The sequence below is a fragment of the Haliotis rufescens genome, unplaced genomic scaffold (assembly GCF_023055435.1).
Source record: "Haliotis rufescens isolate VD_foot unplaced genomic scaffold, xgHalRufe1.0.p SCAF_53, whole genome shotgun sequence".
NCBI classification, from domain to species: Eukaryota; Metazoa; Mollusca; class Gastropoda; order Lepetellida; family Haliotidae; genus Haliotis; species Haliotis rufescens.
The window spans coordinates 2297530-2322050 of NW_025964257.1; the positions used below are offsets into that span (position 1 = coordinate 2297530).

At 39.6% G+C, this 24521-nt stretch overlaps 2 protein-coding genes across 3 annotated transcripts in view; both read left to right on the forward strand.

Moving 5' to 3' along the window:
• LOC124119591 (basement membrane-specific heparan sulfate proteoglycan core protein-like) overlaps positions 1 to 24521 on the forward strand; it is a 189620-nt gene that overhangs the window by 134847 nt on the left and 30252 nt on the right. The window contains exon 3 of the mRNA XM_048385007.1: positions 15041 to 15322. Within this exon, the coding sequence (XP_048240964.1) occupies positions 15041 to 15322 (282 nt within the window). The remainder of the gene's footprint in view (positions 1 to 15040; positions 15323 to 24521) is intronic.
• Positions 917 to 5431, forward strand: LOC124126832. Of its 2 annotated transcripts, XM_048385080.1 has the most exons (6): positions 917 to 1181; positions 2070 to 2088; positions 2238 to 2290; positions 2459 to 2554; positions 2802 to 2918; positions 3893 to 5431. In XM_048385080.1, the coding sequence occupies exons 1-5, from the start codon at positions 1136 to 1138 to the stop codon at positions 2906 to 2908; spliced, it is 321 nt and encodes a 106-aa protein (XP_048241037.1). In that variant the 5' UTR covers positions 917 to 1135; the 3' UTR covers positions 2909 to 2918; positions 3893 to 5431. The 2 variants fall into 2 exon arrangements, with proteins under 2 accessions (XP_048241037.1, XP_048241038.1); XM_048385081.1 differs by lacking the exon at positions 3893 to 5431 and having other exon boundaries at positions 919 to 1181; positions 2241 to 2290; positions 2802 to 3231.

A 24521-nucleotide genomic window follows, 5' to 3' on the forward strand; every position in this document is an offset into this window, starting at 1 on the left:
GGTATCGAGGGGTCAGTGTCATACACAATCAACATAGTGTATGAAGGTACGTTTTTGAATATTGATATAAATCTATTATATCTAGACCTACCTCGAGAGTATTTCATACAAACATAAAACAAAGGACTTCGGGGACTAACACTTTACATTTTTCCGAACGCCGTATGAACACTTGGTGTAATAATGGGAGGGATCAGCAGTTTATTTTGGTATCCATTTTTTCGGATTTATGTTTTAGCTGAAAAGCAACGTGTTTGATGGATGGTTTTACTTTATTCAATTAGTGTCTTATTGTTCATTTGGTAATTTATTTATTTTTGATATAAATCCATTTTATCAAGACATTCTACAAGACTAGTTCATACTAACATCAAACAATAGGACTTCAGGGACTGAAGTTTTACAAGGGACAACGTTGTAGAAGTACTTGTGTTATACACAATTGATGTAATAATAGGATGTGTCAGCAGTTCATTCTGGTATCCATGCATTCACAACGTATTTCATGATTCTTGTATTTGCATGTATCAGACTCTCCTGAGACACCAACACGCTTTAGAACTAGTGGAAACGCCACAGCATCATCTTTATGGTTATCATGGCAACCTGAGTTCAATGGAGGACACCCCCAGACATTTGTAGTTGAGTATCGGCAGTATTGTTCAACTAAATGGACTGTGTACAATACCTATGATACCGGCAGGATGATGGTGGTGGAAGTGGGTGGCTTGACACCAGGAACTACTTACATATTCCGACTAGATGCTCGAAATGACTATGAACCTGAAAGCGTGATTAAGAATGCTTATAAAACATTTAAAAAGTTGTTTTTACGAAATGCATAGAATTGCAACATAACTTGATAAACAAAAACGATATCGCAGCATCATATCCAGGTAACAGTGTGACTTTTATGTGTATAATGACCGATTATAAACAATCTGTGTTGCTCTTCTGACAACAGTGATGATCATTTAATACATTCCTATCAGATCTGTATTGTTTCATAAACTGGTTTAATACTCTTGCAGTTCCAACCGATACCAAAGATCTCGAGGCTGTAAATAGTGGAATACTTGCTGGAACTGCGATAGGAACCCTTCTCCTTACTTTACTCATCGAAGGAATTGTTCTAATGCTGCTATACAGAAAAGGATTCCGAATTGGAAACAGTCAGAGAGATATCTAAAGAAAACTTTAATCATCTACTAGTATATAATGCTAACCAGTAGCAGTGTTGCGAGTAGGATTGTTGAACTAATATTTACATTCAAAAGACACAGTGAATAAAAGTTATAATCATGTTCATACATAAATGTATCTTTAATTTAACATATTAATGCATGTTATTGTTAAAAAGAAAATTGTTAAATATCTTCAGATAAGACCAACTGTGTTTTTTCAGAAATTGTGTAAAACAGAAAATATGTCATCAGCGGAAGATTCAAAACGTTAAGCCACCCCACACCTCAGTACTTTACATGTAACATTCTTAGACAGCATAACCGTAAAGCTATGTAGTAATGCAGTTCCAGTTATGAAACCAAATCAGCTGTATTTAGTATATAGCACTGTTTCAGTTGAGACATCTGTTTAAATTATACTTGTTCTGATCATGTTTTATATTTTGATTCTAACTCATGGCACATAGACATACCGAACCTGCTGTCGTTTTGCAATGACATTATGATGTTTGTCAATATCGTATGGACAGAAGCTTATTCAGCAGTCAGGCCGGCCACGGGAAGCACTCAACATTGTGCTTCAGTGTGCCTTGTTTGTACATTGGTTGGTTATCGCTGCCCTCAGCAATATTTCAGCTTTGTTACAGCATTTAGTAAATAATTGTGTCTGGACCATATATTCCACTGTATTATGATTAATTGGAGTAGTTAGGCAGCCACAAAATTCGTTTGTGTGTATAATCCATAAGTACCGTATTATCTACAAACAATGTCATTAGGTAAAGCTAATTGAAGATTTTTCATAGTAAACTGACATTAGTATCTGCGGCACTAGATTAGATACAGCATACGACCTGCATACTAGTTATTTTCTTATACTTTCAGAAACTGCTTCGCGAGAAAGGTAATGTATACACATGATAAAACATGAAATAATCCATTTTATAATATGGTACGAATTCGTAAAGTAAAGTAAACTGTAAATAGTATTTGAACAAAATGATCGTCTCTTTCTGCACTTTAAATAACCGAATATGATATTTTTTATTCTAGCAGCAGAAGTCATGAGATCGCAGAAATGGACAACATTGGGTATTCTTCCTTAGGTATGTGGACAGCAGCCTCACTTGTCAGTATTGCAGTGACCAAACGTTTACAAATAAAGGCCACTGCATGCACGTCAAACAATTTACAAAAATAATGTACAACTCAGTCAAAAATCCACTCAAGTATGCATTTATGTTATACAATGGCCATGTCACGATTTGCTTCAGATCACATCAATGGACCACAACAAGATTCAAGCTTGAAGAAGAAGGAGTCAGACAAATCCCATTACTCACAGCTAAAGATATATGAAAATACAAACGGTAGATTTTCATTATCAGGTGATATTTCACAGTTATCAGAAATGCATACACCTACTCTTATCATACTACTTTGTCTAATACTATGCTGTCCTTATAACACAGCACGATTTAGTGATCATTTTACTATTTTGTTTAATATCCTGTGAAATAAATGTAACACTTGTTGGAAGACAGTACAAAGGTTGATTGTCATAATGAGAAAAGGAAATATTTGCAAATGCAGCAATTATGGCATTTACATCTGCAGCTGGTGACGAAGGAGAAACAAGTACGTACGAAGGCATGACTGAGACGCCCCCGGTGACCTACGAGGCCATCAGAGCGTCGCCCTACCAGAACAGTAGCGCTCAATGAGATCATCGAGGTGATGCTTATCAAGGGTGGATGCGAATTACATGAACGATCACACACTTATCTGCCGCGCCGCGAACATTATGTAGCCAAATTTTAAGAAACATTTGAGCTCGTTGAGTGAGTGCGTGGGTGGATGGGTGAGTGAGTGCTTAAATGCGTGGGTGGGTGCGTTTTGGATGGGTTGGTACGCTTTGGAATGTGAGTGTTGTTGTTGGTTTGTTATTTAACGCCAGACTCAGCAATATTCCAGCTATATGACGGCGGTCTGTAAATAATCGAGTCTGGACCAGACAATCCAGTGATTGACATCATGAACATCGATCCACGCAATTCGGATCGATGATATGCATCAACCAAGTCAGCGAGCCTTACCACCCGATCCCGTTAGTCGCCTTTTTCGACAAGCATAGTCACCTTTTATGGCAAGCATGGGTTGCTGAAGACGGTAATGTGAGTGAGTGAGTGAGTGAGTGAGTTATTGAGTAAAACATATTATTACTCAATCGCGAAGAGATAACCCATTTAACAACAATACACCGTTATTGAACAGTGTTATCCAACGTCTCTGTACCTCCGATGAACACTATTATTTTTCACAAACCACCACAGATACATAGCGCACTACAAATGCATTTCACTAATGTATTATGGACATATTATAGGAGTATGTGAGATCCTGGAATAACGTCGCCATCGTGTCAATTAACAGATCTATTTCGTGTCGTGAAACTATCGTGCTCCAAAAAGGACAGATAGTCTAGCTCAAAGGTACAATCTGCTGACTTGTTTTAAATCAAAATAGGCAACATGACATTTGATTCGATGAGTCAATGGTTTCACTGATTCTCGCTGTTCAAACCCTATGTGACACTATATGTTCCGCTCAATTCATATATTTTTAACTTGATGATGTGAATGTATATGAATGCTGTTATGGTTATGGTTTGAAAATCGACATGTTATCGTTCCCATGTTTTTTTTCAGGTGAAAGTTGACTTGCCTTTGCATGTTTTTGTGACGGGTGCCAACGATGGGGCAGGATATGCTCACCTTTTCGCAAACACCTGGTATCATCACTTTTTGATAGTGATTCATAAACACTTGGTCATGACGTGGTCGGAATTATACACTCGACTCTGCTTTGTTAAGAGATTTTTTTTGGATATGGAAAAGGGCTTCGTCGCTTTATTTACAATCGATATCGGAGAAATCTCCATACTTTTTGACCAGCCTATGGCCTACGCCTCCCTTACACAGATAACGTCTTTCTCGTTTCAGCGTTGAATATCATAATATGAAACATTTCACGTTTTGTAATGAACTCGTTTCTAATGAAATAAGTTATAGAACGATGACTCATTTAGTAATATATATTTCTCATCATAACGAAAAAAATATGAAAATGCAAAGTGTCTACCCCAGGAGTCGGAGAGTTTGTTCTGTTTTGTCAGTAAATTATACCTATGTAAAATCACAATCTGAGGTTTGGTACAGTTAAATAAATGGAAATAATGTTAATCATAAAAGAGAATCATTGATTTGGCAACCTACTCAAAACAAAAAACTACATATTACATATTCATATCTGCTTACACCATTCCTTCGCCTGCACAAAATTGAAAACTTTGATTTAGCAAATATACAAGTTCGTCTTTTTAGTTCCTGACTGTGAGCACTTTGTATGCATATACGTATGTATCCTGATAAACTGTTTAAATTGTTTACTTGTCTCAATGGCTTCCATCATTCACTCATTCTATAACGCGTGTATTGTTCTCTTTCCAAACAACTTGCATGGACAGGAAACTACTCTCTACATACACCTACTTGAGGACAATGTGTATGTGGACAGTATGTGCATTGCATCTAGTTTTCCTCATTGAACTACAATATTTTTTGAATACAGTTTCCTCAGCACTTTAAACACATACACACAATAGAGGACAATGTACATGTTGACAGTCGTTGAACTACAATATGATAAAATCAAGTTTAAAATCAGCACTTATCCTGTCGTTCATGTTCACAGTGATAACTTCGAGTTTACATTCCATGCTGGTGTGTACACCATATGTAATACTTCTAATCTAATACTTAAACAGCTGCAGTTAACGACATATGAACAATCTCAGGTGTCTTATCTTGCAATAAAAAACCCTCTCTGATTGGTTACTGGTATGTGCGTGTACTGATAAGGTATTTGTTTCGTATACCCCGCTGTGAAATGCCGAACTTCTTACCAAGGCGAATACAATGATATGTTTATATTCACTCGAAATCGAACACCGTCATATGCAAGTGTAATGGCAAGATCTGGGTGTCATCTGCCTGCTGTCAAGATGTCAGTGAAACGGTTCAACAGCTAAGCTGATTAAGACGTTTTAGATGAATTGACGAACACTTATTGTATAATAATTGACCAAATTGTTTAACCCATATCTTGATGTTTATTTTATGATGTACACCCGGTCAACAAATAATACTGTACCTCTGCCATACACGTGAATAAATTACATTACTGAACATGCTTTATGGTTATTTTGTAAGGAAGGCAGCAAGCCTGCATAGCGTCAGACGACAGTTGTTGGCTTTTGTGAAGATATTCGAAACCCATGTGAATGGAGTTTAGTCAATGTTAAAGGAGACACTTGAGATTTGTGGGCGACGACTGAAGGTGAATAACCTCCTGTACAACCACCCGCCAGGCAATGAGAGACACGAATTCAGGGTAAGTGGGTCACTAGGTCGCATACTGACAGAAGAATATAACATGTCCTTGCGTAAATATATACTGGGTCGATGTTTCTGCTGGTGCACTAAAATGCTCGAGTTTCATCATAAGCTCAGTATTAGAAATGTTTAGGCTGAGATACTGACATTGCCCCTACTATGTTACAAAAGTATCCAGTTTCACAACCATTTTCTCTTATTTATTAGCAGCTGAAACTCTATGATTCATTATGGTCTATTATTCATTTATAAGCAGCAGGCATTAACATAAAATCCGTCGGACAAGTCCACATCGAGTGCATGGTGTTTCTTTCGTTTGAAACGCTATTAACGCAATTGTAGTCATGTTGAAGTCAAGTCTCATAAATAGATAATTTGACAATGTTAAACGGCAGACAACAGTTCGAAACTGGTGACAATGAAACACAACTTAGCCTTATCTACTAGCAGCCAATCAAGAAACAGAAGTGTGTTAGTGGGCGTGGCCTGTTATCTTTTCGGTTTATGAAAACATAAGCCCAAAACAATAAGTTGTTAGTCAACCAAGTGTCACACGCACGATAAAAATACAATAACTTTGCTCGTGTCCCTCACAAGGTTCCCAGAGTAAAAGTATGTTTTAGAGCAAAGGAATAAAGTTACAGTGCTCAAAGTTTTCATTTTGTTTTCATAAATTCAAATCAATTTCTTAACAAAAAACGGTGCTGGCAGCCTCGAGTATTCATACTATTGTTTGATCGTATCTTTCACAATGTTGTTTTCCATAATATATTGAACGCAGAATTTGTAAATAAAACGACAACCAGATAACAAGATATAGTACATACCGTGTACACTGATATGTTACACAGGGGAAGCTTCACACACAAACATACAGTGGCAGAATGGCACTATTTTATACAGAGTAAGCCAGGGTAGCTGCAGCTCCCCTTATCTCCCACCCGACTACACCACCTCCTGCCCCAGCTCCGCCAACTTCACCCTCACCATCAACGGCGCCGTGTACGGCAGAGACAGACTCGTCTGGAGGTGTGACTATCAGTTTGGGGGCAGAGCGAGTAACAAAATACAGGTGGATGGTCTTGTGTGCACGTCGGAAGTGATGCTGCTCTCCCGTTTACATTTTGTGTATGATGTATCCATACACACTTTGTTTTAATTTTAAGGACACCAATACACAACCTCTCATAAACTACTTTAAATTGCAGCACAGACCCACTAGGTTTCAAAATGTCAGAGTGGTCATCCTATACCTTTCAGCTTTAAGTTTCCGAGAAGGTTAGCCATCGGGTTTTGTAAACATGTTTTGAATAGTATTCAATTTGTGGGTGTCAGAAGAGACAGAATATTGCAACTAGTAAAGGACCCCTTATCTATTCATTCGATTGAATATCATGTCGACAGTTATATTGAACCTTTTGTTGGTCTCCTTGTTCTGAACACCAGAGAGTCGCCTGTATGTGCACATTGTAAGCCAAGGTCGGTGACACGGAACCACATTCATAATGTTTTGTACGGGTATATCAACAGACAAGGCTATGTGGAGAGCATTCAGTTCAGCGAAGGTGGCTAGTGTACGATCTAATAACACACGGGGTAGTGAATTGTCGTTTGTATTCGTGGGGCTGCCTACTAATGCACCAAGTATGGTGGCTGATTATTGCCATCTCCTTTACGGAACTGCAGAGGATAATAAGTCACTCTTGACTTGACTCATGGCTGCCGTGATGAATGGCAGGGCAACATTCGGGGATGACAGAGCAACGCATCACAACTTGACTTGACTCATGGCTGCCGTGATGAATGACAGGGCAACATTCGGGGATGACAGAGCAACGCATCATAACTTGACTTGACTCATGACTGCTGTGATGAATGACAGGGCAACATTCGGGGATGACAGAGCAACGCATCATAACTTGACTTGACTCATGACTGCCGTGATGAATGGCAGGGCAACATTCGGGGATGACAGAGCAACGCATCATAACTTGACTTGACTCATGACTGCCGTGATGAATGGCAGGGCAACATTCGGGGATGACAGAGCAACGCATCATAACTTGACTTGACTCATGACTGCCGTGATGAATGGCAGGGCAACATTCGGGGATGACAGAGCAACGCATCATAACTTGACTTGAAGAAAACAATGTTATTGTCTCGGAATTTTTTTGACAGGAATAAGAACATCACAAAACTGCATTATCCGTGTGGTTGGAATCGGATCCAGTTTACACGTAGTTGGCTTTGATTGACTCACAAGGGAAATGAATGCTTGTCGTAAAAGGCGACTAACGGGATCGGGATCGGATGGTCAGGCTTGCTGACTTTGTTGATACATGTCATCGGTCCCAATTGCGTAGATTGATGCTCATGATGTCAATCACTGGATTGTCTGGTCCAGACTCGATTATTTTACAGACCTCCGTCATATAGCTGGAATATTGTTGAGTGCGGCGTTAAACAACAAACAAACAAACAAACAAACAAACACAAGGGAAATTAATAGATTCTCAGACGGTGATTCAACACAAAACCATCTTACATATTTACATGAAGTTGAAAATTTTTCTGATAAAAAAAGTAAAATACACAAAGGTTAACAATGGGTTTTGAAAACCATACGTCTATATGTATCTACAATTGTTGTGTATGGTGATCATGATAGTCCTTCGCTGTTTAGTTATGTCACTTGATGAATAAAAAGACAAGCTTCCAAGTGTTATTTTGACCGTATCGGAACTGCAGTTTATCCAACCTTGACGGGGGAGTGTATACACAAGGTATATGTTTTAGTATTATGTAATCCTTGAACTGCATTGTGACGAATGCGTTATCTTGTTATATTGCGAGCCATAAACCGTTTGAATAACTGAGCATCAAAGCTGTTTAAATTTTCACAAACATTTCTAATTGTACTTTGATTAAATAGAAGTATACTGAACGTCTATATTGACGCAATTATTGAGCTGTACTTAGTCGGTGCTATGTTTGCATTACCAATAGACGGTATATCCTACATAAACTAGTGTCTAAAAGAAACGATACCAACTTATTTTCAAAATTGTCTTTTACTAAGTGAATTGTCAAGTATGAAAACATGCCAATTCGTATTGCACATCCCAAACACAGCATAGTCGATAAAAAAATACCGGGAACACGTGATCACTTCCGGGAAAAAACGTAAATTTCGTCAAAGTGACATTTTCCTCTCTAGCATGTTCTGCACGTGCAGAAAAACTGAATAAAACGGCTGTTCAGACACGTTGATATCACAGCAACAAAAAGAACACAAGATATGCCACGTTTGACAGCCATCGAGAGAGAGAGAGCCGTTGGAATGGTCCAACAAGGAGCGTCACACGTCGACGTCGCCAGAAGGTTGGGCTGCGCACGAATCACTATCACCAGGTTGATGCAGCGGTTACGTCAGACAGGTCAGACGTCAGACAGGCCCAGGAGTGGAAGACCACGAGTAACCACGCCCCGTGAAGATCGTTACATCCGGGTATTACACATGAGCAACCGCACCGTAACAGCGACGTCCACGGCGGCTACATCACTGGGACACAGGATCAGTCGACAGACCGTCTACAGGAGACTACGGCAGTATGGTATCCGGCCACGTCATCCCTACCGCGGACCGCTCCTGACGCCTCGACACCGGAACAACAGACTGATCTGGGCCAGGCGAGTTCGACGTTGGCAACGGCGGGACTGGGCACGTGTTATGTTCACTGATGAGAGCAGATTCCTCATCTTCAGAAACGATGGACGGCAGCTTGTATACCGACGATTTGGTGAACGTTTGGCGCCTAACTGTATCCAACAGGTCCGGCCGTTTGGAGGTGGAGGGTTAAGGGTTTGGGATGGCATATGTGGTGACGTCAAAACGATGCTTGTCGTAATTCGTGGAAACCTGAATGCACAGCGTTATCTTGATGACATCCTACGGCCTGTTGTTGTGCCCTTTATTCAGCAACAGCCTCGTGGACTCCTTTTCCAACATGACAATGCAAGGCCACACACAGCAAGATTGACACAGAACTTCCTTGCCAACGCCAACGTACAGGTTTTGCCATGGCCCGCATGTTCACCGGACATGAATCCCATCGAGCACTTATGGGACCACCTCGATCGGCAAATCCGACGTCGCCGTGTGCCTCCAGTCAACGTCCAGGACTTGGAACGATGTCTCCTCGAGGAATGGCAACGCATCACTCCCAACGTCATCAGACGTTTAACGTCATCAGTCCGTAGGCGTGTTCTGGCATGTATTGATGCTCACGGTGGACGTACCCGCTACTGGCTTGACTTTGAGACGTGTGGTGTGACATTTCCCGTTGTTTCTGTGATCAGTGCTCTAACGAAATGTTCATTTTTCGACCCCACCCATCTTTCAAGGCTTGTCATATTGGTTGTACAGATTTTATTGAAATGAAATTTTTGTACAGATGTTGTGAAAGGATTTCTCAAAAGCATAACACCAATCCTAAACTTCTGCATTGTTTAGTTTTTCTTTTATGTCGTTGCAAACAGGTGGTATCGTTTCTTTCAGACACTAGTTTATATACCTTACATCGCTCTCTAGACAGATGGGGTCACTGACTGACTGCCTGACTGACTGACTGACTGACTGACTGACTGACTGACTGACCGACTCACCCACCCACACACCCACTCGCTAACCCACTAACTCTCGTATGTAACACTAAACCTTCCTTGATATGCCAGAGAGTGACTCGGCTATATTTAGCCGCCACTACTGAACTAGTTTGAAGCGACTGGTATACATGTAAACATGGCCTTGTATTTTACTTCCGTGTTGAGCGACTCGGTCACACACGACGACTGTAGCAACGATTTGTGTCTGACCGATTGGAGCCTCAGAAGGTATGTGCAAAGTATATATTTCTAATCTTATCACATGACACCTTATTTGTTTATGTATATTTGTATCACCTTGTCGAACATACATGACATAACGCATCTGGGAGTAACCCACAATATCTCTGTAGACTCGTGTACTTTGACCTGGCCTCTATTTCTGTATAAATGTTACTTGTGTGTCAGCTATCTGTACGTGGAGGGTTAATTAAAACACATAGCTTTACAACCTGGAAACTGTACTCACACTGACATCAATGGGATCGTCTAGGTCGTCTAAAGGCAATGCAGAGTGGTGTCCCTTTGTCAATAATACTAAACTTCTACTCTGTTCACACCAGTATGGAAAAATGCGCGAGTGCGATGGGAACGCAGGACATACAGATGGACAGTGACATCAGACTTACAGTTTCCAGTTGTTTATAGCATGCATAGGATAAACCTCACCTGAGTGGAAATTTTGTAAATAGTTATTTCTTTAAGGCGACAGAATTCCTTTTGTTTGCTTTGACGTCGGAAAGGCAGAGAGTTTTGATGATATACAAAATTATCCTCTTACTGATGCCTTGTACCAGTATGTATGTTCATATCATCAGGATGGTTGTCTTTCCTTCAGTCATGTGGCGGCCTTTCTTAGGCATGCCAGGATCCATTGATCGTTGGTTCGGAGTCAAGATTCCCATGGTGTGTGCATATATGTATGTGATATAAAACATAAGTCATATGAGCATATATCACACTTTTAATTAATGTTTGTGTTAGTACAGTTATCAATACAATCACAAATTATTCTATCGTGTTGAAGTTTATGAAGTTAATACGCATATATTCATCTAACCCGTCCATTAGCGTTCAGTGTGAAATGCGTACTTAGTGTCATACCGTCTAACACATTAACGACTACTATAACACAAACACTATCATCACGACACAGAAGAAAACAGTCAGCTGGTAAAACACCGACGTGATCCTTCACTCATACGCATATCTCAACGATGCCAAATGTATCAAATCAGTATCCAAATGACTGATACATGATGAACCTTCATTCCAGGTTTCCCCGAGGTGCCAGACAACAGGAATGATGAAGCTAGCTACTGCTACTGTGTTATATGTGATAGCAGGTATGTCTGTCATATCACCCACACGTGTAATGACTGTATATTTTACTATATACTTATATTACCCTGAAAACTTAAAACCTTCCTTGAATCACCGTAACAGGTCAATCAGAACATGATTCTACTTGGCCTATTGCACGGTGATACATCATACTCCCTGCTGCATATTCGAATATCTTCTTCCTGCAGGTGTTGTGTCAGGTGCACCCAGTGCCAGTCCAGTGTTGTCTGCAGTGTCTGACACAGCCAGGTTCAGCTGGGAGATTGCACAGGGAAGTCTGGGGTCAGGTGTCAGCTTCTACACTGTCGGTCCTGCTGGTGCTGCTGTGTTTGCAGTGACAGCTGCTGGGGCATATGTTGTGTTTGGCAACTACTCACGTAGACTGGTGTACCAGGGGAACATAGCAGCCAGGAATGTCACCTTCACCCTCAGCAACATCCAGACATCTGATGCAGGGACATACACGTGTGGGGCTGGAGGGGCTACTGTGATACAGAACTGTGGACAGAAACTTGTTGTCCTGGGTGAGTGGCTACTTAGTTTTTGATAAGTTGACGTTTCGTTCACGTAGTTTAGTCCTCTTTGTATTCCATAAACATATTGAGATAAAAAATAAATTTGGGTCTCAAATATGAATGTTAAGCAAACACAATTGTCCGTGTTTTGAATAAGGTATAGAACCCTCACTCACTAGGACGGTTGTCACACCGGGGTATCAGTATATCCTCCATTGGTGCTTTGCTCTACATTGTTCAATTCATATGAGGACCTACTTATGATACACACTAGGTGGCACAAATAATGTGTTTAAGGAAACATAAGCTTTCCTTGAAATAAAAACTGAACCAAGAGGGCAGTTTGAAAAATAACAAACTTTTCATCACTTGACTGTTGTCCTGATTATGAAATAGACAACTGAATGAACGAGTTGTTATTCTGTGACAATACCTGCATTCCTTGTCTCTAATAATATCAGGCACGGTGGGGTAGCCATGTAGTTAAAACCTCCGCCCGGAAGTCCGGGTTCGATAACCCACATGGGTGCAATGTGTGAAGCCCACTTCTGGTTTCCCCCGCCGTGATATTTGCTAAAAGCGGATTAAAACGACACTCACTCAAATAATATTAGATGTCGCACGTAACAAACGATTGTAATGTAGATGAACGTCCACTGCATGCAAAGTAATTCTGGTTAAAACCCGTGCATCGCTCACCCCCAAACAGAGAAATGGTTACAAATCGTTAAACCCAAGCAAAAACCACCCTCCCGATCACGAACACAAGCTCACCCATTGACGGCAACCAAGTGATTGTCATGTATGAGTGGACACTATACATTTTGGAGGACATTTTCTAAACTGTTACCGCTCTTGAGAAATCCACAAGGCGTGTGTGCAGCTGACATAGTCTAACTCGCCTAGATGACACAATTCTGACAGAGAAGTGCACCCTGACTCAATCAGTTATAGAGTGTTGATATATTGATGACAGGGGTAAACAGCAAACAGATAGGTAAATAAACAAACAACATTCAATCCTACTGAGCCGACCCCAGGAGTCACTTCGTTACCTGTGCATTTAGTGCATTGCCACGTTCTTTAGGAAAATGTATGTTGTGATATCATGAGTGGTAATATCGAATCTATTTTACTGATTGATTTTGAAAACCCGCGTGTATTCAGAGCCAGTAAACAGCATAGTAACTGAAAAATGTGTATGAATGTACATCCTTATGAAACTAAAGAATACACGTGTGTTCTAATGCAACATTGTCATCACCTCAACACACCCTCGTATCTATATTGTTAGAGGCATCATGTACAATGACAATATCAACATATGATTAATTATAGTGAAACAGTTGTCATTTGTTTATGTTCACTTGTTCAGTGTAAAATAAGAAATCAGTTCACGTCACATTTCCTTAAATTACTTCAAAATATTAGTTGAGAAGTTATTCAATTATCGTTGTTATATCAACCACCAGTATTATATCCATTACGAAATATTTATTTGTATGAACGAGTGGTATCTGGTCGGATGATATAGAAGGTGCATAATGGGTGACTGTGGTATGATATTCTACCCCGGCCATTTCCGCAGAACTTAGTTTCCTTAAGATCCAATACACTTTAAACCGAAATTGTAGACCATGCTCATTGTGGACTCACTTTTAATAAATGCATACATTCGTGAGAGTTCATGGTCGTAATGCGCCTCTGTGTGTTTGTGCTTGGTACTTTATAAAGGAGAGTTGACGTGATTCCGGGAAAGTTGTCTGACGCACGTAGTCGCTACGGTGGTTTGGAGCCCAAATTAAGATACATCTATGACGTTACTCTATTGTTCCAACTGTTAATTATCTGGAACCAATTGAAAGTTTACTGACCTACTTTCTGTAAGGCAAATGTTGAGCTTATGCATTAATTCTAAACACGGGCTTTAACAAATCCACTAGCTACAGCGTATCCGCAACGCATGTCCAGTATAACTCTGTTCATGCCTACAAACAAGTGCACAATGTATCGATAAGACATAACTGAAACAATGCCTTTAAATGATTACATAAATTAAGACAAAGCATACTGGTAGGGAAAATCTAGTCTGTCCTAATGATGTTAAACTTCTTAAAATACAGGTTTCTTGATGTTTGTTGCACGTACATATGCACAAAATGAATAAAATAAGTTAAAACTGATTTATTTGTACTGGAAGGATAGACAGATGTATTAAAACTGTATAAAACTTAATGTTACATGTGTCCAGTTGAGCAAGAATATTCTTTATTTATTCAAAGACTTTATCTAAACTTTTGTTGGGTAAATTTCATATTACCATGTCTCAATACTTGGTGAGTACTGCAATTTCAACCGTCGTGACACAACATCTGAACACACAACAGAAAAGGTTTTAGCACATTAAAGATCGTTATTGTATCTTATCTGTTGATTTGACCATCGTGTCTGATGAAGTCGAGGAATTGTAATCTTGTCAATCAATGATTATTCGTTTTAAAGACTCGTTATTTTGTTGTTGAAAGTATATAACCATATGAGTTAGTCATAACGCTGGTCAACATCAATGTTGAGCATGTAGCAATCTTCGTTGACGTCACACTAGTTCTGTTAGATTCATGAGATGATTAAATGTGTAGAAGACACAACCTTCTCACGAATGCTTAACTTTGAGAGTGGATGATAAGACTTCATTACGATTCATTATAATTTGTCAATATGAAGATTGTTATCCATCCATAGCTGGTGTTACGATAGCTAACATGGCCAAGCCACACTTAAGCATTCACCAAACCACTCACGCCACTAGTGTCTTAAATATATTAAGCTGTATACATGTACAAGCTCCTAATTTACACATGAAGTCTTTTGAAAGGCAAACCCACCACTCCTGGCCGTCCAGTGTCCACAACTCCTGTCTACAACCAGCAAGTGACCTTGACCTGTAGCTCCACCTCTACCACTGTCCCGTCAGACCATGGCCTGACCTTGACCTACACCTGGCAGCGTGACAACACTAACATCACAGTTACCTCCCCTGGTTCCTCCTACACCTACACAGTGAGTTCCCGGGACAGTCACAGCTACAGATGTAGAGCCAGAGAAAGTCAGGGTCTGGAGTCAGAGTGGAGCCAGGGGTACAACATGGAGCCTCAGTGTAAGTACTGTAAACACGTTACTTACAAATGTCTCACACCACTGATTTATGTAAAGTTCAATCATCAATTGTCAATATGAACAGTTACAAAACATGCAATAATAAAATACAAATAAGTATTTCTTCGACGAAACCGGAAGGGAATGTCAGTGTCATTAGCTATTGATATATTGTCTGACTGTTCGCATGCCATTGGTAGATAAGGGATCTACTAAATTAATTTGTTACTCACCCACTGGTAGAAAAAGTCATTGTGGGTCTATTCCTTGTCATCAGCGGGTTATTCGAATGGAGGCGTCGGTAACACTGTGAAACTGTACACTTCACCTGCTCTTACTCTGATCTACTACTAATCTTCTTCATCCACACTAAACACTTTCCTCTTATCACTCACTGAATTGTTGAAATAACTAGTTGAATGTGATGAGTTATTTCACTAGCTTTGTTTATATCGAAGGGCTCCCAAATAAATAAATATATGAATATATATAATATATACATCAAAAGAGTATACAAACTCACTTTTATGAAATGTTATAGTCAACAAGACATGACTCACCTACACAGGCTGGATGTTTCCCCTGATGTGTCGAACCTTAGGTTAGGCTATTATGAAGATATTATAAAGTAACATTTTGTTCAATGTTAAGGAATATATATTAATTATATACCCTTCGGAGATATAACCGTTTAAATAAAAAAAAAATTGTATTCCTCATGGTATTAAAACACCATGTCCGGACTATTTGTAGTCATCAGCTGATGGTTGGAATGGCGTACACAATGTTCACTCTACTTTCAGACGATAACCTACTCGAGAAATAACTATTAACATTCACGAAACAAGGCATACAGTGCATTCATCTCAAAATTCGCTGCATTGTTTCCATATATATTTGAATTTGTCGGTTGGATTTTTCAGTCGCCTGTGATCTATTGCATATATTTTTTTTATTGCAGTTTTACAAGCATTGTTGTTGCATAACGCTTCAGAGCATGACTAATAAACAATACGTTATATCGAACCATCATCACAACATTCATCATACTTATTACTTTCAACTTCATTTTGTAAATAAGAGTAAGCCATATGGACAAAATGGACAGCAACTAGAAATGTCAATCGATGCAATCTCCTGTCTTAGTGCACCGTTTTTGGTGATGCCAAACAATAATTACAATCAATTTCATTACTACAAAAATATCGCTTCTGTGGTCCAGTGGACATAACGTCCGCCGAAGATCTGAAGACTGTGGGTTCGATTCCCGGTCGCGTCACAGAAAAAATAAATTAAAAGACAGTACCCCGCCAGGCGCTCGAAAATTTAGTGGCTGAAACAAGGACTGGTCGGCTCAGGGCCAATATATTGTGTCTGAGTGGAGTATTCATGTTAAACTGCTGCATCTCAGTTGACCAGCACAACACACTCGGCATTTGTCCGGACAAGTACAATCAGCCAGACACACACAGACACACGTTGCCAGCACGTCGTTTTATAAGTGCAATAGTCCTGGACAAGACGTCAAACCACATTTCACCTCACCTCATAACTTCTAAACTAACTGCTGACTCGTGTACAATTGTGTATGACAAAAGTGATTGACTGATGTGTCGATCGTGTATTCGGCCCTCCTCTCGCATACATATAGCCGACATTGATACAACGAGGCTACATTTTCCCGTTGACAGCCGATGTCCCTCACTTGGTAATGTTAGTGTTTATGCTATTATTAACGTTATTACAGAATTTTGATCTTATCATTTCTTACAATCGATCTCAGAGAAAGCTTTGCACTGTATATTTCCAGGTTGCACTTTGAGAGAAGAGCCCATTATCGAATCATCAGCTACGAAAGTTATATATATATTCACACGATACCCTTTTACCTTGGTCGATTTCTTTTCAACTTAGAATTTACAAAGTTTAAGTTAGAAATATGTCACAAAACTCTTCCCCGTTAGATACCACTTTCAAACACGATGCTGCACGATGGATTCGTTGTGAAATACTCTCGTAAGGAAAATAGCATCTATCGGGATACACTTGATACTAATCTGTATATACATATTAAAGTTTGAATTAATATGTCATATTGCGTGGGGTTTCTCACCTGCACCTTCCTCGTGATCAAAAACACAAAACAAGCCTCAGATATTTTCTATGTCGATGATATTGAATTCTTAATATATGGATTGGTGGAGTGAGTGAGTATGGTTTTACGCTGCTTTTAGAAATATTCCAACAATATGACTGCGGCGGACACCAGAAATGGGCTTCACACATTGTACCCATGTCGGGAAGCGAACCAGGGTATTTGAAGTGACGAGCGAACCCTTTGACTACCAGGCTTCTAGACCACCCTTGGATTGGTGGAGTTTACAGCAGAAAGCAACAATCTATCTAAGCAACTTATTTTAGTTTTCACAAATTCATGCTTTCCGAATTTCAGTTGAATCACAGACTCCACGAGAGATTGACCGTTTGCCAGCATCACGTGCGTTTCATAGGATAATTAGATTTGTTTGTAAATATCAACAGAAACAGACCGCTGTCAAGTTTCCCCATACTTTTTAATTTTGTCTCACAGCCTGTCGTCGTGAACAGACACAAAATGTCATAACCATGAACAAATGATGAGCAAAGTATGTATATATCATGCTGAACAATTATATTTCGATAGCCACACCAAACCGTGGAACGTTTAAACAATCGCTCGTTTATGTACATGCTGCTATGAAATGCATGGTTTGTTGTCATACAGTTTACAACTTGCTTTTCCGAATATCATCAACTCATCATTGTTTTCCTCATGTGTGTCATTAGAGGTATAATTATATCTTGTATCACGGTATCAGTGTCACAGTGCCATGTATTCCAGACGGACCGTACCAGATCTCCCTGACCCCCTCCACCTCCTCCTACACTGTGACAGAACACCAGGCTCTTCCATCAATCAACTGCTCCGCCCTCTGTAAACCCGGTTGTAGCTACAGGTGGTTACACAATGGAGCAGCCTTCAGCAGTGGAGCCATGCTCCAGGGACAAGCTGACAGATCTACGACAGGCTCCTACAGATGTCAGCCTTCTAATATACACGGGAGTAGTGACAGTGTTACAGTCAGTGTTGATGTTCAGTGTAAGTATATAGTCTACACTGGTGACAGTGTTACAGTCAGTGTTGATGTTCAGTGTAAGTATATTGTCTACACTGGTGACAGTGTTACAGTCAGTGTTGATGTTCAGTGTAAGTATATAGTCTACACTGGTGACACTGTTACCGTCAGTGTTGATGTTCAATGTAAGTATATAGTCTACACTGGTGAGAGTGTTACAGTCAGTGTTGACGTTCAATGTTAGTATATAGTCTACACTGGTGACAGTGTTACAGTCAGCGTTGATGTTCAGTGTAAGTATATAATCTAAACTGGTGACAGTGTTACAGTCAGTGGAAGTATATAGTCTATAATGGTGACACTGTTACAGTCAGTGTTGATGTTCTGTGTAAGTATATATAATACACTGGTGACAGTGTTACAGTCAGTATTGATGTTCAGTGGAAGTATATAGTCTACACATCACAATCCTTTTGCATAGTGTAAAGTAAAAAATACTTGGTTGTGCATTATCTCCATAATTGTAAAGCGAACCATAGGTTTTCACGTTGTTATATTTTCAGATCCAGCCACAGTGAGTATGTTTACTGCCAACTCTCTCGGTGGTTCAGTGACAGTTAATGAGTCGGATCCAGTGACCTTCAGATGCCAGGTTGATAGTAACCCAGGGTCACTCATCAGGTTACTGAATGGAACTGAGGAGTTGACAAGGGCAGATAACTCCCTGACAGCAGAATATAGACTGGAGTCAGCAGACTGTAGACAAAGAGGGAACTACTCCTGTACTGCCACTAACAACATCGGGGCACCTGTCAGCCAGAGGGTGGAGTTGCTGGTCAAATGTAATCTGTTTGGATATTCTATAAGGATGGTAGTGTTGTGATGATTTCCATTGATGGTTTATGTCACAACTTTGTCTATGATAATAACACTGTTGAGTATATGGCCGGCCTACAGTAGGCTTGTATTTTTGTGTTATCATATCTCTAATGTTGATACTGCCAAGCTAAATATCGACGAAAGTGTCCTGATGAATAATTCTACATAATCGATACATTCGGTTTTCATAATATTCTGCCCTCAACGGATATTATTTGTTCCAGAGCCATTACATATGTTGTCGACATTTAACCAGGTTCCCCTCGAATAGATGGGCCAGTTGCCCAGCAACTCAAATACGCCGCTAGATTGGGTGGTAACGTGAACGTGTCTGTGTCAGTCCTGGCCTACCCCCTTCCTACATTCACCTGGAGTAGAACCACCAGCACCAGCCAGGACCTCACTGGTTCCTCCAGCCCTGTCTCAGACATCTCAGTCACTGCCAGACTACACCTTACTTACCTCAAACAGCAGGACTTCGGGGACTACAGTCTGACAGCTAATAATGGAGAAGGCGGTTCAGTGGCATACACAGTCAGCATAGTGTCTGAAGGTGAGCTGCAACATTCTGATTTATCATTCACTATTTCAGGATGCACTTGTTCATGTCTTCCAATACCTATCTCTGATTTATCTATGATAGCACTCCTTTTCATATCAATTTGTTGTAAGGGCCACCACAGACACCAACACAGTTTAGAGATCTGGATAATGCAACAACGTCGTCGGTATGGTTATCGTGGTTGCCTGGGTTCAATGGAGGACGCCCTCAGATGTTTGTGCTTGATCATCATCAGTTTGGCACAAGAATTTGGACTGTCTACGAGACCTATGCAGACACGGGCAAGATGATGGTGGTGGAAGTGACTGGGCTTACACCGGGAGATATTTACATATTTCGACTACATGCTAGAAATGACTATGTGGATTCTAACAGATATGTATTTGTAGAAACTAGGACTGCTGGAGGTATGTGTCACTCAAGTAGAATAAAAAATGAATTAAACTGATCATCAGTTTAATGTTATTAACAACTCATCACCATAAAGAATTGAATAGAACAGCAAGTGTTGCATTTGAAAGTTTTATTTTTGATGTCATCCTTGTTGATGTAGACAAAGATAACTAATCTTTTTTATATTGGAGTAATTTCTTATATTGAAGTACTTTAAGTAATGTCCCTTATATCTGATTAAGTTTTCAAGGGTTCTATTCATTCAACGTGAACATGTGTATCTGGGTTCTAGCCAATGATTTGTGATTTACAGAGCTTTCAGCAATGTCAGTCTCGATAATACAAGACATCACGTTTACACAAATGTTGAGATTCGAACCTATGTATTCTGTTACATTGCCCACCAATCACCATTTAGTGTGTTTGAAAGTCGGAAACTGGAAACGAACACCCTTTCACCCGACCCTTTACACTGACTATGATATGCACCCGTCTGTAATGATCTTTTACTCATATTTCAGATCCACCAAATCAGCAATACCTTGAAACTCCATGTTCGTGTACAGGGGTGATAGCAGGATCCACAGTAGGCACCCTTCTTCTTACCTTGCTCATCGGGGGAATTGTTTTGATGGTACTGTACAGAAAGGTATACAAGCCTAGGCTCGGACATATTCTGAAAGGTACATAGTTAAATTTCCGTTGTTAAGCGATTGTCAATAGGAATAATTTGATAATGATGTTCCATTATATTGATGAATGGGTTTGAAAACCTAATTGTCAGGCCTAGGCTTTCCTAATTTGCATGTATTCGACATTAATATTGACAGAAAAGACACATTGGCATCATGAAATTTATGTTGTTGATACTATGAACATGCAGTCATTTACAGTTAACTTGTTCCTTGCCACTGTAGATTTCCTTTATGGATAACGAGTTTTGTTGCCATGTATGATGTTCGTTTTACATTATGTATCATCTGGCTATTTTTGTTTTCCAGAAACTGCATTACGAAAAAGGTATTATGAATGTCAAAGTTAAAGATAACAATGTACGGAACATGTGAAAATACTAAATAAGGTAATAGAGCCCTAATAAGGTAACTAAAGACGTATATTATATACTGAAGTTTATAGCTCCATTATGTTTCTTGTTGAAACGGACCTTATTAATTTTGCAGCACCAGGAATCCTGAGACTGTAGAAATGGACAACAGAGGGTATTCATCATTAGGTATGTACTGGTTATTGGTTGTTACCTTTGGCTGAAATTACCAATGTGTATTGGACTGTTTAGCACTGAAATCATTACACTTTTTCCACATTGTTTTGTTTCAGACCAGATAAATGGTCCTGCCCAGTATTCAAATTTGGAGGAATCAGAAAAACAACAGTACTCACAATTGAGGATGTATGAGAATACAAAAGGTAGATAAAGGTTTTGTCATTTTGCTCAATACTGATTTAAATTTCAGTATTCCAGTGAAGGTAATATTGAAGTGCTATTAAGAAGAGTTATGATATGGATTTCTTGTTAAATACGTAATGAATTACATCTTCAGCGGATGCTGCAGCAGATACAAGTACCTATGAAGGCATGGCAGAGACTCCCCCTGTGACATATGAGTCCATCAGAGCATCTCCATACCAGAACACTGGGGAACATTCTGAAGGTACCCTGACATGTAACACGCTTGCTGATTAAAACTACATGTTATTGCCATTGACCAACTGTGGGCATGTATAGATGCATTAAACAGAAGCATGTACCTTCTTTCCTATCCTAATGTAACACGTTTAGCATACCATGTTATTGTGAGTTGACATTTAATCTGTCATATTCTGTGTTTAATTACACGTAGTTCTGTACTTTTCAGGTCCTGACAATGGAAATAAGTAACGAAGAAGGAATTCATTATTGTTTCATTTCCTGTAACAGACCAAGGCACGCAGCATATTAGATTTCAAAACATCTTTAGACCCATGAAGATCCGGGGTAGAATAGGTCTTCAGCAAACCATGACCGTCGTAAAAAACGGTTTTCCATTGTGATAGGAGGCGGCTAACGGGATCGGGTGGTCAGGCTCGCTGACTTTGTTGATGCATGTCATCGTATCCCAATTGCGTTGATCGATGTACTTAATGTCAATCCCTGGATTGTCTGGTCAAAACTCGATTATTTCTAGACCACCGTTATATAGCTTGAATATTGGTGAGTGGGGCGTTAAACAACAATTAAACAAAACATCTTTATCACTTACTTCACTGTTTCATTACATTGTTAGATGTTTGTTCAATAACCAAACATGGACCATGGCGAGTAAGTTAAAGGAGATCAGTCAAGTTATGTTGGTTCTGCTCATGTTTGTTTACGTATCGCCTTTGTGTTTGTCACTGAAATAAATAATATAACACATTATCTTAAGCGACATGATGGCGTGGTTCGACCCTTCGCCATGCTTGTGGTTATGACAGAGAGGTCCATCCATGGTACGACCCGAAATATGTAGAGGGCATCATGGAAAATGATCAATACAAAAACATTTTGAATAGGCCCGTTTACAGCCTCAGACATACCTCGTCACAGTAGTAAGCATTAATAGTGTTTCAATAGTATATCTTCTTCGTGTACTACATGAACATTGGCTATTTTCATCTGATGAATGATTGAGTGAGATTGGTTTTATGTCGCTTTGAACAGTATGTTAGTTATACCACGGCGTCAACCCCAGAAGTGATGCAGGCCATTTTACTGTTTTGGTTGAACCCACGAGCACCGATATGGTGCTGACAAACAATATAATTGCATCTTCACGACATCTGTGTGTGGCTGTTTGTACAAGTCCGGACTAATGCTGGTTTTATAGCGTTAACCCACTACAGTTTACGATGGATACTCCACTCAGACTGATACTGATCCGGCCAGTCCTTTGTTTTTAAAAAAACCCTTATTACTGAACTCTAGGTGTGATAACAAGTGACATCTTTTGGTCAGACGCAGCCAGGGGATCGAACCACAGCCCTAAGACTTGATCTAGACCACAGATGCAGTCTTAAATTGCAACAGTTTTAAGTATTATAGGGTGTGATTCCATAGCACTGTAAATATTTTACATATATGCAACGAGTGTTACACAGGTGTTGGATACGTACTTTGTCCACTAACACTACAACTATTGTATACTTACACCTCTATGTGCAGTTCATGTCGTAGACGTTCTTAGATGTAGAAACTGATTCCACAACACGTCTTTAAATTAGTCAGAGATTCAAATAGCATGTGATGCTATTTCATGTGTCCATCAGGTCAAAGAGACGTTGGTTTGTGCAACCTGGCAGATCATGTCATCGTGCCTAAAATGTATCATTTCACATGACCTTCAATGTCAGGTCGAGGCGTCCTGAATTATATTTCATTGTAATAATTGTAATAATGACTATTTAGTGCAATCTCTTGTTTACACAGCAGACAGTTACTAACATAGTCAATGCTCGCTCATGTGAACTTAGCAACCAATCACTTAACGATCTCAAATCAATTATCAATTACTGACATAGGTAAATATTCTATGCATGATATTTGATCCTTATACCAACTACATAAGGACGAGACCTCGCAACAGACAACCAAGAAATATGATTGAAGGGGAATCCCTAATTCTGTAATCAGCGATTAATGATTTGTTGTTAAGCAGTTATCAATTTCCCGAAACCTTTGATATTACAGATGGGCCATTCAACAATGTGACAGAAGCTGTCACCCCTTCCCTCACAGTGGACTGCTCCACCACATGTAAACCCTGCAGCTATACCTGGAAGAAAGGCACACAGACAGTCTCCAATCGTATAAAATCACGCAGCCAACATGACACATGACTCGATGATTCGAGCGCCTCGTGGGTTCTCTCGACAACTTGTACACTCTCGTGGCCAATAGGTTCAACTGCGATTGGCAGACCATTGAACAGGGACAAACAAATTAAAAATATCCTATTCATTTCTTCCAAATTCATTCATTCTTATCACACAAATATTACTAGAAGCTAATATTTCTTATAATTTTGGAAAGTTCAAGTTATTTCCGAGTATCCACTACTTTGTTTAAGAGTATGTTTCGAACTTGATGATGTGTGTGTGTGTGTATTTGAATCCTATTATGAACATGATTTTAGATTCAACATCTTACCTGCTTACCTGCTTGCAATAAATTTATTTGCAAAATATACATGTGTGTTTCAGTTTCTGATGAC

What these genes read in the sequence shown, in the direction of transcription:
- LOC124126832 (XM_048385080.1), top strand. Translation starts at nt 1,136, where the DNA reads ATGCTGCTATACAGAAAAGGATTCCGAATTGGAAACAGTCAGAGAG. An exon ending in CATTGGGTATTCTTCCTTAG is followed by an intron (nt 2,291 to 2,458) that starts GTATGTGGACAG and finishes GATTTGCTTCAG; the next exon opens with ATCACATCAATGGACCACAA. An exon ending in GATATATGAAAATACAAACG is followed by an intron (nt 2,555 to 2,801) that starts GTAGATTTTCAT and finishes TTACATCTGCAG; the next exon opens with CTGGTGACGAAGGAGAAACA.